Genomic DNA, 12,727 nt, shown 5'->3' with positions numbered 1-12,727 from the left:
GCAGGGAGTTTATGATTCAGGGTGGGTACCTATGACCACAGGAGTATAAAATTTACTCCTGATTTTAGGAGTGAAATGAATGGGATTCAAATAATATAGGAATTCAGAAACAATCTGTTCTTACAATCAACCCCTGACATAGACTCCGGGTTTACCAAAATGATAGCTTGCATCAAATGACTATTTCTAAAAGAACCAGTATTTCTTTCAGAGTATACCACATAAGAGACTACATTTAAAGAGAAAATTTAGCTGGGTTTTTACATGGAAAGTTATCATTATCTTGCAAGCAACTTTGCATGTTTTGTAGCCAGTCAGAGGAGCCAGGGGCCAGGTTCAAAGTGAGAGCCTTTGGCAGGGCTGAAAATTTTCATCAAGATTCTGCCACATAGAAATTTCAGCAGAATGACTCTGCTTCATCGATTTAAGTTAATCACAGCAGGAGACAAGACCTCAGGAGAAGAGTCCAGTCTTCCATCCTCTGATATGCAGTTAATGACTACAGGAATGAAATGAGAAAACAGAATTTTGTAGGCAACAAAAGTGGGGGCAAGGTGTAAATATAGAGAATTTCGAGTTAGCAAGATTTTGCTAAATTTAGTTATTTTTTTTCTGTTTGTGACCAAAACAATCAGAGGAATGCCTCTGAGGGGAGATGGCAGGGGTGAATGATGCAGCAGACCAGGATGCTGGTGGATTGCATTCTGCAGGGTAGATCGTGTTTAAACCTTGGACAGTGTGATATTTTGATAATGATAATAATAATAGCAGCACTTGGTGGGGGCGGGGGTAAATTGATAAGGCAGTGTTGAGATAAGGGTTTAAGAGGATACTCACTAAGCCAGAATTATTAGTCCTGTTGTGAAATTTCTGGTCAGAGAATCTAGTTAGTCTTGGTAGCTCAGCTTGGGTGAAGAGGCTGGTCTTTGGTCACTCAGCTCCAGTCGTGGGTCTCACAACGACAGAACAGAAAGCAGAACTGGGCTGAGGGCCTGAGGCATGCAGACAGCCTAAGCTGAGCTGTACTGCTCTTCTTGGTCTCACTCCAGGCAGGCGTCCCCTTGCCAGCCTTTTAGCAAACAGAGCAGTTTGTTGAAAGCATAAACCAGATCATATTACTCTTCTGTTTAAAACCATCCCATTGCACATGGATACTTGACAGCTTTGAGTTACTCTTGTTGCTTCAATGTATGCCTCACCTCCTCCATAGACAAGAGTCTAGATTTAGCAGGTATTCCCCCAGGCACTGGAGAGGAGACAGAAGAAGACTGTGACCTCCTAGGTTCTCTCTACTTTCAATCTGGACACTCTCCTTGAATCAGGGAATACCTCGAGGCCTGGTTATATAGTACCAACACTGCTTACTCAGAAATGGAATGTCAGATCTTCAGTTCATAGTACAGATGAGGAAGCTGGGGCACAGAGGAGGCACATGACATCTTAAGTGAGTGCCAGGGCTAACTCACATCTAACTCCTGGCTCCTGGCCTAACAACTTTGATGCCTTTGACTGATGGTCAGCTCTGCAGCTCGAAGGGCATTGAAGGCTGACAGGGAAGAACAGCAGAGCCATGCAGACAGAGTAGAGGAGGCAGCTGGTAGAAAATGGAAAGTCCATAAAGAGTCAAAATACCCATTCTTGCTGGCCATAACCCCAAGACAAGTGTGAGTCCCATATGTTCTTTAACAGAGGCATAAACAGTAACACAGAAAAACTACACAGAGGGGTTTAATAAAGGCCATGACATTTGTGCCTAATAAGCACCCTATTTATTCAGATTCTTAACCTTACTTTGTCCTTTTAAGTGATGGGAGACCTCCTCCATTCCTCTCTGGTCATTTGGTTTGTGACTCAGTTTAGAATCTATCTGCCTACTTGTCTGAGGTTCTAGGCTCCAGGGAGATGAAGATGATGAGCTTGGGCCACGTGATTTGCCTGCAGTGTTTTGCTCTTCTGCACAGGGGCTATAGAGAAGAACAATGAGCAAATTCATGAGTCAACATTATATTTATCCTTCTATTGTGGGGACTACTGCCTCTACTTGTGTGAAACATAATCATTTGTTAGCTTAAGTAAGACATTTTCCTGCCCACTGATAAGGAAACAAAAAGGCATTTACTGTGCCAGTCTCTAGAATGTGAAATGTAAGCTATGGTCTTTTCTGTTTGTTTGTCTTTAGCTTTCATTTGTGATCACAGGCTTAAGGGTTGAAGGGGGCCTTGGAGGACGGCCAGCTTCACCACCCCGTTCTGTGCAGGAAGCCCCTTCCTAACATCCTTGCTGGTGGTTCAGACCCTTTCTCTCTGCATCCCCACTGTGAGTTGCTGCTACCTCTGTCACAACACTTACTTCATTTTGCTTTAAATTACAGTTATTTGAGGACTTTTCTTAGGTCTCAGCTGTGAGACCCTGAGGACAGAAATCCTGTCTCATTCCTCTTTGATATCCCACAGCCCCCAATACAGAGCCTGGTCCACTCTCCATAAACATTTGAATGAGTGACAAAGTGTTAACAGCTTCCAGTGGTAGCCACAATTAGACATCTCTAATAGCTAGAAAGTTCTTCCTGAAAGTGAGCAGGAACATGCCTTTCCGAGTTCCCTGTGGGGAGAGAACATAAAACAGGCAGTGATGACAAAGGGTCAGGCATTCATACGGTACACACAAGAGAGCCTTGGGACTGGCCATGCCCTGCTCTTTATTGCTGGTCTTGCTTCCCATCAGGCCAGAGGACGTGGAAGTCTTTCCCAGGACAGGAAAACCCAAAAAAACTGGATAGGTCTGGATAAATGTATGAGGGTAGGGAGGATTTGCAGGACTTGAACCTAGTTTGGAAGGAGAGCTTTATTAGACTCTGTCAATGTCCCACTCATACCCCTCAGTCTGCCCTGAGGGACATCTGGTTCCCATATACAATGACAGCTTCCCACGTTTCTCTGCCCATGGTCACTCTCTGGCCTGGGGGTGTGCTAGGTTTGTGTATAGATCAGGCTGGAAATGCCAGGGAGTAACTCCAGAAGAAACTTCAACCATGAGTGATAGTACTTGGTACATAAATACTCCAGATCCCTCATCTCCCCTTGCGATGTCTGGAAGTATGTTCTATATAGTCTCTTAAAGGTTTCAGGAAGGAGGACCCCCAAATGCTCACAGGAGTAACCCATTAATGAACACATCCTGTCTTCATTTGCCTCCCTTTCCCCTTTGACTTGCCCACTCCCTCATGGTGCTTCCTGGTATCATACCCATATAAACAATCTGCCCCAAATCCTTGTTTCAAGTCTGCTTTGGGTGAAACCCCAGCAGGAAATTTGGGGGAAATCCAGATGTTAGTCCCTTAGAAGACAGAACTATTAAACTGAGTGTATGCCCATCTTCCCCATTTCTTTCCTTCTAATTCAGAGTTGGTCTTTCTTGTCAGTTCTATAAATAGAGTTTAATTTTAAGAAGAATCTGTGTCCTAACTCAGAAAATAGGACTGATAATGATTCCTAAATCTTTGAAGGATAGTTATTTCAAATAATAATAGTTAATAATATTCTAGTTCTATTAAGGGAATATGCTACATCAGAAAGGTCTCAGGCCTGTCTAAAGAAAGAAATCACGCATAGACGTCAGGATGGATTTGTGTTTAAGTGCTTCACTTAACCCCTTAAACCTTCACAGAGACCTTTTAAATGAAGAGCGACTTTATAAACATGTCTCAGATTTGGGACAGAATGCTTGAGGTCAGGGACAATGAAGATGAATGGGGACCATGAAGGAAGAGTGAAAAGAAAATAAAGAACCTTCACTAAACTTACCTGCTATTAATGAACTACCGCTGAGCTAATAGAGCCTGTTGCTAAAGGATATCTATTATCATATGAGAAGATTCGTAACAAAGAACAAAGGTGTGCAAGCAACCTGCCACCCTAGTCCTTCTTCAGATAGACATTGTGTGAGTCAGAAAAGCTCCTGGTAGGTGCCACAATATTGCTTGATTGTTTTGACACCTCAGGCAATTAATAGGAGATAGCAGTTAAAAATAACCATGCTTACTACTGTCTTTGTTTCTATGGGTTTTCTATTGTCTTGTTTCTTCCTGAAGAGTTTTCTGCTGGCCTAATAAGGAATGACACACATGGTCATGAATTTTTAATTGGCAATCAAAGATGGGAATGAATGTAAACAAAACACAGGGTGAGAGGAGTCAGCAGGGCCAGGAGAACCTCACAGATGCCTTTTTGAGGTCAGGTGGGGAAATGTTCCTAAATCACATAGGGATAAGAAAGGGCTCCACGGGTCTTATTTTTAGTGTAGATATTGTGGCTTCATATGCTATCTTTCCTGGAGGAGCATGACAATCTACTCTAGTATTCTTGCCTGGAGAATCCCCCTGGACAGAGGAGCCTGGCAGGGTACAGTCCATGGGGTTGCAAAGAGTCAGACACAACTGAGCGACTAAGCACAGCACATGCTATCTTTATTTACCTGCTTCCTTGGTGGGGGTAGGAACGGGGGACAGTAAAGTCTTCACTTGGTGGTAGGAAGATGTGTGGTTATCCTGTGACTTGTGTACTTTGCTCTCTGAGCATTGCTGCCCTATTGTAGTAATGCCCTGGGTACAGCCCTCTCCTGAGTTGAGAGAGGTGCCTTTTCCTCCTCTTGCTTTTGCCTTGTTCTGAGCCATTGCTTCCAGTGAGAAACTCTTGGAAGTACCATGTTGTCCCCATGGCATGACCTCATAAGATGATTGTGAGGATTATTAAGGTCATCCATGTAAAGTGACTGCATTCATGGGTATTTATGTGCCATGTGCCACGCTAAGTCCCTTCAGTCATGTCCAACTCTTTGCAACCGTATGGACTGTAGCCTGCCAGGCTCCTCTGTCCATGGGCTTCTCCAGGCAAGAATACTGGAGTAGCCATTCCCTTCTCCAGAGGATCTTCCTAACCCAGGAATCAAGGCTGGGTCTCCTGCATTACAGGCAGATTATTTAGTGTCTGAACCACAGAAACTGTGTTGGTCCTCAGAATGAAAAGGCTCAGTTTCTGTACCTGTCATCTGCTGAAATTTTAATATGTAAACAAAGGCCTCCTTTGGGCCCAAAATGGGTATGCTAGTATGGCTGATATAGGCTCTCTCAAACTTTCAGTTTGGGTAGCCTCCTTCACTATGTACTTCCCCACCCCAGAGTGCTCTGTGGGTGCCTTTTCAGCCTGCCCCACTAAGCACCACTCTCCCTTGCTTCCCAGAATGCCTATGTCAACATCAACCGCATCATGTCTGTGGCTTCCCGCCTCTCAGAGGCTGGCCACTACGCTTCACAGCAAATCAAGCAGATCTCCACGCAGCTAGACCAGGAATGGAAGAGTTTTGCAGCTGCCCTGGATGAACGCAGTACCATCCTCGCCATGTCTGCTGTGTTCCATCAGAAGGCTGAGCAGGTGAGGCCAGGGGGAGCCACTGCAGCTGCTGTTGGTGGGGCAGGGACAGGGCAGGCTGGGAGGACATACACTGAGGTGTAGAGAGCCCCTCCTCTCTTTTTGAAACACTGAAGACCTTGTTGGGTAGTTGTGACAAAACCCATGTTCTACCGCTGTCATGGCCCCTGTATACACAGAAAGACATTGATAACTCTTAGTGGCTTTGCTTACATTCAAACAGGAAGGAACCAGAGCCTGTTTACATTCTGCTTATTAGTTTATTGGTGTGTGTGTGTTGACTGCTTAGTTTGCATTCCATGAACATAGACCAAGGAGTGAAACTAAACTGATCATTGAGTTTTATCAGGGGCAAACTAATTTTACATGAAGCATTTGCTGTGGATAATAATAATACAGTGGACAGAAATAATTATTATTTGTTGCCATTTACTTACTGGCATTGGCCAGTGACATTATTAACCCATTTTATGGAGAGGAGCAGGGAAGCTCAGAGAGATTAAGTGATCTGCCTAAGATCCAGTGGTATATAGGAGCTGACTCTAACCAGCTTAGGAAGAGCCAATGGCTAAATTTTCACAAATTTAAAAAATGAACTTGTTGTTAAACATAGCCATTACTTCAAACTGTATAAGTTTAAATATGTCATATTAAAAACAAAGGTAATTATTACTCAAAATTCATCATTTTCAATTACTTCAATAGATCTTATTATTTTCTATGTTCTTGAGATTATTTCTAATATTTATGTCTATGGTGGAAAAAGTATACAATTGTGTGCTGCTGATCACCTCCTCCCAGCTCCACATTTGGTGATGTCACACTGGTAGCCTGAAATAGACCAAGAGAGACATTTTACACCATGAAAATAATCAAGTGTTACAAACCAGTGCTTGATTTATTGTTTTATTGATTGTATAGAATCTTTAAAAAAATGAGAGAGAAATATTTTAAAATTTACTTTTAGTGTAAAAATGTGCTCTGTGTAGAGCACTGTGAATAGAACACAAAATTAAGGAAATATTCTTCTGACATTCACAAATATAATTTCATTCAGCAAAAAAGCCACTTAAAATCACTGATGAATGAGTAACATTCTGACATAAGTCTCCAGGTGTTTTTTACTTTTGTCTTATATCTTAACAAAAGTTAAAATACCAACCAGCTTTTGTGTTGTAACTATATAAGTTTGTCATTTACAAATAGAAGCATCTGTGAGAATTAATTTGTTACGTGAAATTTATCATAAGAAGCATTCTATATGCTTCTAAATTTGCAGTTTCTTTGTAAATGATGTATGTGCTACACATCTTTTATAGCAGTAAAATTTATAACATATTGGGTGTATACACACACATATTTATGCTGGTTATTAAAAGTTTATTAATACACATTGTGAAAATCAAACAATCTATAGGCATCTGGGATCAAGTGTGTCTAACATTAAAGCCATGGTCTTATCCTCTAAATTTCTTTCTTTGTATGACATTTGGGTAGCTCATAGGTAATATAGAGTCAGACACAAGGTCATTCCTTAAATCTCTTCCTCTGTTACCCACCTAACATGGAAGTCAGCATGGAATAATTGAAAGAGTCTAGGTTTTGATGCCAGACATATGTAGGTTCTGATCATTAACTATTAGGCAAGTCATCTCAACATTCTGAGCTTGTTTGCTCATCTCTAATGTGGGGATGATCATAAATCTCACAGCACTGTTATAAGAATTGGAACATTAGGTGCTTAGTGTGTTTCTTAAGTGGTAAACATTACTACTGTGGGTATATGTTCAACATACTATCCTGGTATGTTTGTATTTCCTCCACCCTGTGTCTGATTCTATCTGAGCCCTTCCCAGAGACTGAAATTCTTGTGTTGTAAGTCAAGAGCAACCCTACACATTGAGAGGAATCTAGCCTTTTATTATTATTTTTTATGATAATGGTGGTAGTAGCTGCGAATATCCACAGCTAATCTCCTATTCTGTCTTCAACCCTATTACTTCAAACTTTGTTCAGGATTTCTACAGACTGGCAGTGGAGATTCAATGCCTCCCTCTTTGTCTCTCTTTCTGTCCTTGAGATGACCATTGTGTGGGATCTGATATAGGACTCTGGTTAGAGTGTTACCAAGAAATCCCAAAGGCCTTGAAGTGGTCCTACCCCCGTGATTGACATATAACCATCAAGTTACTTTCAGGTTGCTTTGTAAAATGGTTGTTGATGGGGAAAAGCAGCTTCTGAGATATTAGAAAACACATGCAGATTGATACTGGGTGATACCCAGCACTCTTCCAGAATTGTTAGGAGGTGGCTTAATGCAATATAAACATACAGAATGAAAAATCAACCACCACAGCCAACTGGCTAAGGACTGAAAGCTGACATAATACCAAGAGGAGGACTCAAGCAGTTGTAGAAACACATACCCAAATTGAGAGTAACTGGAGGAATCAACTTTTATTTGCTGTTTCCTGACCTGGATTATTTTGGATGAGAAGAAATTTTATTTGTATCCATTTTTTTAATGCAATTTCTCAAGATTGCCAGTCCTTCAGGGAAACTCATAAACCATGCTTCTTTTTAGCTAGAAAACACACACACACACACACACACACACACACACACACACACGAAACAATGGATTCAAGGCTATTTTTTCAATGCATTTATTTAGGCAGCTCTTTATTGTCCTCAGATGGGTTGTTCTAGGCAATGAGATAAAAAGGTATTTAGGCGATTAATTTAAATGGAGCTGTGCACTCAGGCAAGAAGAATCACAGACAGAACCATTCCAGACTGTTAGGTGAAGAATTATCTGCATTTTAGAGGTGTATTTTCCACCCAATAAATCTGAGTGGTTTCAGTTAGCTCACCCTTTGTGCATGGAGACCCATAGTCTTCCAAAGTTGTTAATTTTAATTTTTAAATAATTTGATTTCTGTCAAGATCTATATCTATATATCACGTCCCAGGAGTCACTCTAGACACAGTAGAGTCTGTCCTTAATCTACCCTCCCCCTGCCAGCCCCTTGGGGTTCTGACCCAACAGCAGGAATCTTATTGAGTGTTAATCTCCACCCCCTGTAGGAATGGTCTCTGCAAGTTCCCTGGGGTCCCAAATGGGCCTTTATGAGGCGTTCTTTGCTCCTTTTCACAGCTCGATATCCACCTTGTAAAGCTCATGTGTGTAAATATCCCATTTTGTTATATGTTGCCTTTCATGTGTGAGCATGCACAGGATAAGCATCTCTCATGTACACATGTAATTTAGTGAACTGTTTTCACACATGTATTTTATAGTGGATATAGCCCACTGTACATGAAGACAACTTCCACCCCCAGCAGTTTCATAGTAGTCATCTTTCTTTGTGTAAACTATACTTTCTAAATAGGTATTTGGGTCTGACTTCTTTCCTGAGGTTGGTGTTTATAGAATTAAAGAAAAAACTCCATCTTCTGCAGTGGTCTCTGAAAGCTTCCAGAAGTCCTGATGCTTCTTAAAGGTATCTGTCGTGCCCGTCACTGCCCGCCCCCAGGGCTCCCACACTGACCTAACTGGCATCTCCTTCCAGTTCTTGTCGGGAGTGGATGCCTGGTGCAAGATGTGCAGCGAAGGTGGCCTGCCGTCTGAGATGCAGGACCTGGAGCTGGCGATTCACCACCACCAGTCTTTGTATGAGCAGGTGACCCAGGCCTACACAGAGGTGAGAACCCAACAGGACACCCACGGGTCCTGGCTGTGTATAGGGGTGGGTGGCAAGAGCGCCAGCCTGTGAGCTGTGACATAGTCTGGGTTGGACTAAGAAGAAAAGAGGCCATTTTCCTCCTTTTGGAGACATCTTTAAGATCTTTGATCTGTGAATGATGGTCTCCGCCCGGGAAGCAGAAAAATGCGGCCATCAGCAGGTACCACGTTGGTGTACATGTGTGCGCACGCACACGCACACACACACACACATGTCCCTACCTCACCCTGTGTGTGAAGACTGGACTGTCAGAGGAAGGACTGTAAGAAAGCAAGTCTGTGTTCCTCTGGAGCTTTCTAGATGGTGAACATCCTTGCCACCACTTTTATGAAGCAGCTCATCAAAAATATACTAATTTTCTCACTGACAGATCCAGAGGACAACTCATCATGGGGTGGAGATAAGTGTAGCAGTGAGAAGCTTCTGTGGAAGTGAAAATCAAACTAAACAGCTCTTCTGCTAGAAAATCAAAGACTGGGAGCATGGTACAAGTTAAGGGGGAAACACTTCCTGTTAAAGTAAAGGAAAAGAAGTATATAGGTGCATGTGTGTGAATACACCAAGCCCAGTAAGTTTGTTAACTGATGTGAACTCTGAGGGAGCGGCTGAGGGATGTGAAGAGATGGGCTGATCAGGAAAGCTGGATGAGAAGAGGGAAGGGTCTTCACATCTGGCCCATGGATTTTCTTGGGGGAAAGGTCAGCTAGGGCACTGTTTCTCAAAGTGGGTTCCTGAACCATCTGCCTCAGACTTACCTGAGGTGCTTGTTAAAGGTGTAGATTCCTGGGTTCAATTCCAGGCTGAATCAGACTGTCAAGAAGTAGGACCTGGAACCTCCATTTCAATAAATTTCAACCCAAGTGAGTTTGGTGCTTGTTAAAGTCAAAGAACTAATGGCCTCTGAGTGAAAATAAGATTTTTTGCCACAGTCAAAATGGAAATTTGAATCCTGATTCCTTCTCTTACCCGTGTGACCTCGAACAAGTTACTTAACCACCCAAAGACTCATTTTCTTCCTCTGTGAAATGAAAGTAATAACAACTGCCTGTAGTTTTAAGATTTGTAAAGGTAATTCATGTAATCCACTTGGCCCAGTGCCTGACAGTAATAAGTGCTGAAAAGGTAACGGGTTTCATTGTTTCAAGAGGCAGAGGGAGGAGAACTAGTGAGCCAAATTTGATCTCACCAGCTCCAATGCACACAGCCCAAGGCTTTCTCTCAGAACAGAACTGTGCCTCTGCCCGTGGGTCAAGAATCTCTAAATTTACTCTTTATAAAATATAAAAATAGAGCATATAAATGAGAGTAATATTATACTTACACACTCATGGAGTGTGATTATAATCATATACAGAGACACGGCATTTCTCTCAATTAATTCTCGGGCCCTAGCACTGGGGATGTAGATGCTCCCTTCAAGCCCACTTTAGAGGTCAGTGGACTGTCCCTGCCTCCTGCACATGTGGGCTGAGGCAGAGGACTGGGACTTGGGTTGACTTGAATTTCAGGACTTGGCCCTCCAACTGGAACCACCCAGCCCTGGACAGAGCACAGTGCCCAAAGGCAGCATTGCTCAGAATTCCCTGAAGATAGCTGTCCCGGGTATGGCCACGGAATGTGTATCTTATTCATGTCTCTGAATTATCGATGAGGTACTTCCTCTCTCCCTTTCCTGGCAATACATTGTAGGAGGCAGCATGGTAGAATGGGGTGGATAGAGTTGGTCATCAAAATTGGTCATTTTCCTCCAGCCAGGCTCTCTCTCCTATCTCAGCTGCGCTCTCCACCTTAATCATGTGTTCTTTCTTTATCATGCCACAGTCCTCGATGCACTTCTGTGGCTCCATCAACAGGGAGTAACTGCTGGCTCTGTGTTTCTGAGCCCCCAGCTAAGCTATTAGAATGTGCAGGTAAGGGAGGGGAAGCTGCAAGCCCAGCAAATAGCTCCCTATTCATCTTCATAAGGCCAGAAGTGGGAGCACACGTCCCTCTGCCACGTTTTTGGAAGGAAAGGACTGTCTTAACTCTACGTCAACTTTGACTTCATTGTTAACCAGATTAATTTGGGGTCTTAAAATTCCTATCAACTCCCTAGTCATCACTGTTTTAAATTAGAAAGACACATGCTCCTTGGATACTCTGCCAAGCGCTGGAGAGCCACAAGTGTCAATCAGATGATGGCACTTCCTAGAAATATTGCCAGGAATCTGGTAAGGATTGACAGGGAATGTCACCCCCACTGTTTTTGGCACTGAGGGTGAATTTTGGGGAACCCAGGAGCATGGATGTTGTGTCTACAATCTAAGGGTCCCTCCCTTATTCTGCATGTTCTCAAAAGACAGGGATGTTACCACTTTCAGGAGAAAAAAAAGGGGGGTTGAATAAAAGGAGAGTGAAAGAAGGATAAATATAAAAGAAAGAAAATGACAAGGAAATAAAGAAGGCAAGACAGAGAAATGATGATGATGATAAAGGTAGAATTTGGTAGCCAGTACTACACACTGGGTTCTGTTCTAAGTGCTCTGCTTGTGTTAACTCGTTTAATCCTTACCACAACTCTTTGAGCTATGTGCCATTACTATCCCTACCTCAGACACAAGGAAGCTGAGGCCCAAAGAGGTTAAGTAACTTGCCTCTAGTCACACACTTAGAAGTTCAGAGCTAGGTAGAGGAAGGTGAGGAAGGAAGAGGAAGAGGGGTTTATGGTGACAACTTATATTCAGGTTTTTTTTCCAAAGTGGAGTTCTGTTGCCTCACCTAGTTAGAGAGTCAGTCAAGATATTTATCAAGTACCGAGTGTCAGGCACCATCCTAGACATGGAGAGAGATAAACAGGGCAGAGTACTTGCCCTGAGAAAGCTGAAATTCAAAGAGAGACACTGATTCAGGGTCTTGAAGATGATGACTGCAGCACCAGCACTTCCTCAGGCTGCAGGCTGAACACTGGGTCAGCTCTGCTGGCACACTCCTCGGTTGTCATGAATCTGGGTGGGAATCTCAGTTCCAACGAGGGGCCCCTACAGCTTGCCTTGCCTTTCCGTGCCTCACCTCCTCTCCCCCTTCTCCTTCGACTTGACCTTTCTCGTCTTACAGGTCAGCCAGGACGGCAAAGCACTGCTGGATGTGCTGCAGCGGCCCCTGAGTCCCGGGAACTCCGAGTCCCTCACAGCCACAGCCAACTACTCCAAGGCGGTGCACCAGGTGCTGGATGTGGTGCACGAGGTGTTGCACCACCAGCGGCGGCTTGAGAGCATCTGGCAGCACCGCAAGGTGCGGCTCCACCAGCGCCTGCAGCTCTGCGTCTTCCAGCAGGATGTCCAGCAGGTAACACACTGCTCCCCCGTCCCGGCATCTCTCACAGACCAAGCAGGCACGCCTGAGTCCCTCAGCTAGGTGATCAGGCCTGGGGATGCCTGATTTATGGACAGAAGAGGGCAATCCAGCCCCCAGCAGCCCCCACCCACTCCTATACCATCCAGACTTGTTCACTGATGCTTCTCACTTAAGCAGCTTTACAGACCTGGCCTGGGGTTGGGAAGGGAGGCTCAATCTGAG

At 43.6% G+C, this 12,727-nt stretch overlaps 1 protein-coding gene across 2 annotated transcripts in view; it reads left to right on the top strand.

Annotated features, from left to right (window-relative positions):
• The window catches only part of LOC133073477 (kalirin), a 496,969-nt gene that overhangs the window by 294,703 nt on the left and 189,539 nt on the right, over positions 1 to 12,727 (top strand). For both annotated transcript variants that reach the window (XM_061166983.1, XM_061166982.1), the window contains exons 7-9: positions 5,238 to 5,429; positions 8,999 to 9,130; positions 12,266 to 12,496. In XM_061166983.1, coding sequence (XP_061022966.1) covers positions 5,238 to 5,429; positions 8,999 to 9,130; positions 12,266 to 12,496 — 555 coding nt within the window. The remainder of the gene's footprint in view (positions 1 to 5,237; positions 5,430 to 8,998; positions 9,131 to 12,265; positions 12,497 to 12,727) is intronic.

This window comes from Dama dama, chromosome 19 (assembly GCF_033118175.1).
Source record: "Dama dama isolate Ldn47 chromosome 19, ASM3311817v1, whole genome shotgun sequence".
Classification (NCBI taxonomy): Eukaryota; Metazoa; Chordata; class Mammalia; order Artiodactyla; family Cervidae; genus Dama; species Dama dama.
Note: the sequence above shows the minus strand (reverse complement) of the source record. Positions and strands in the feature narration are given on the sequence as shown.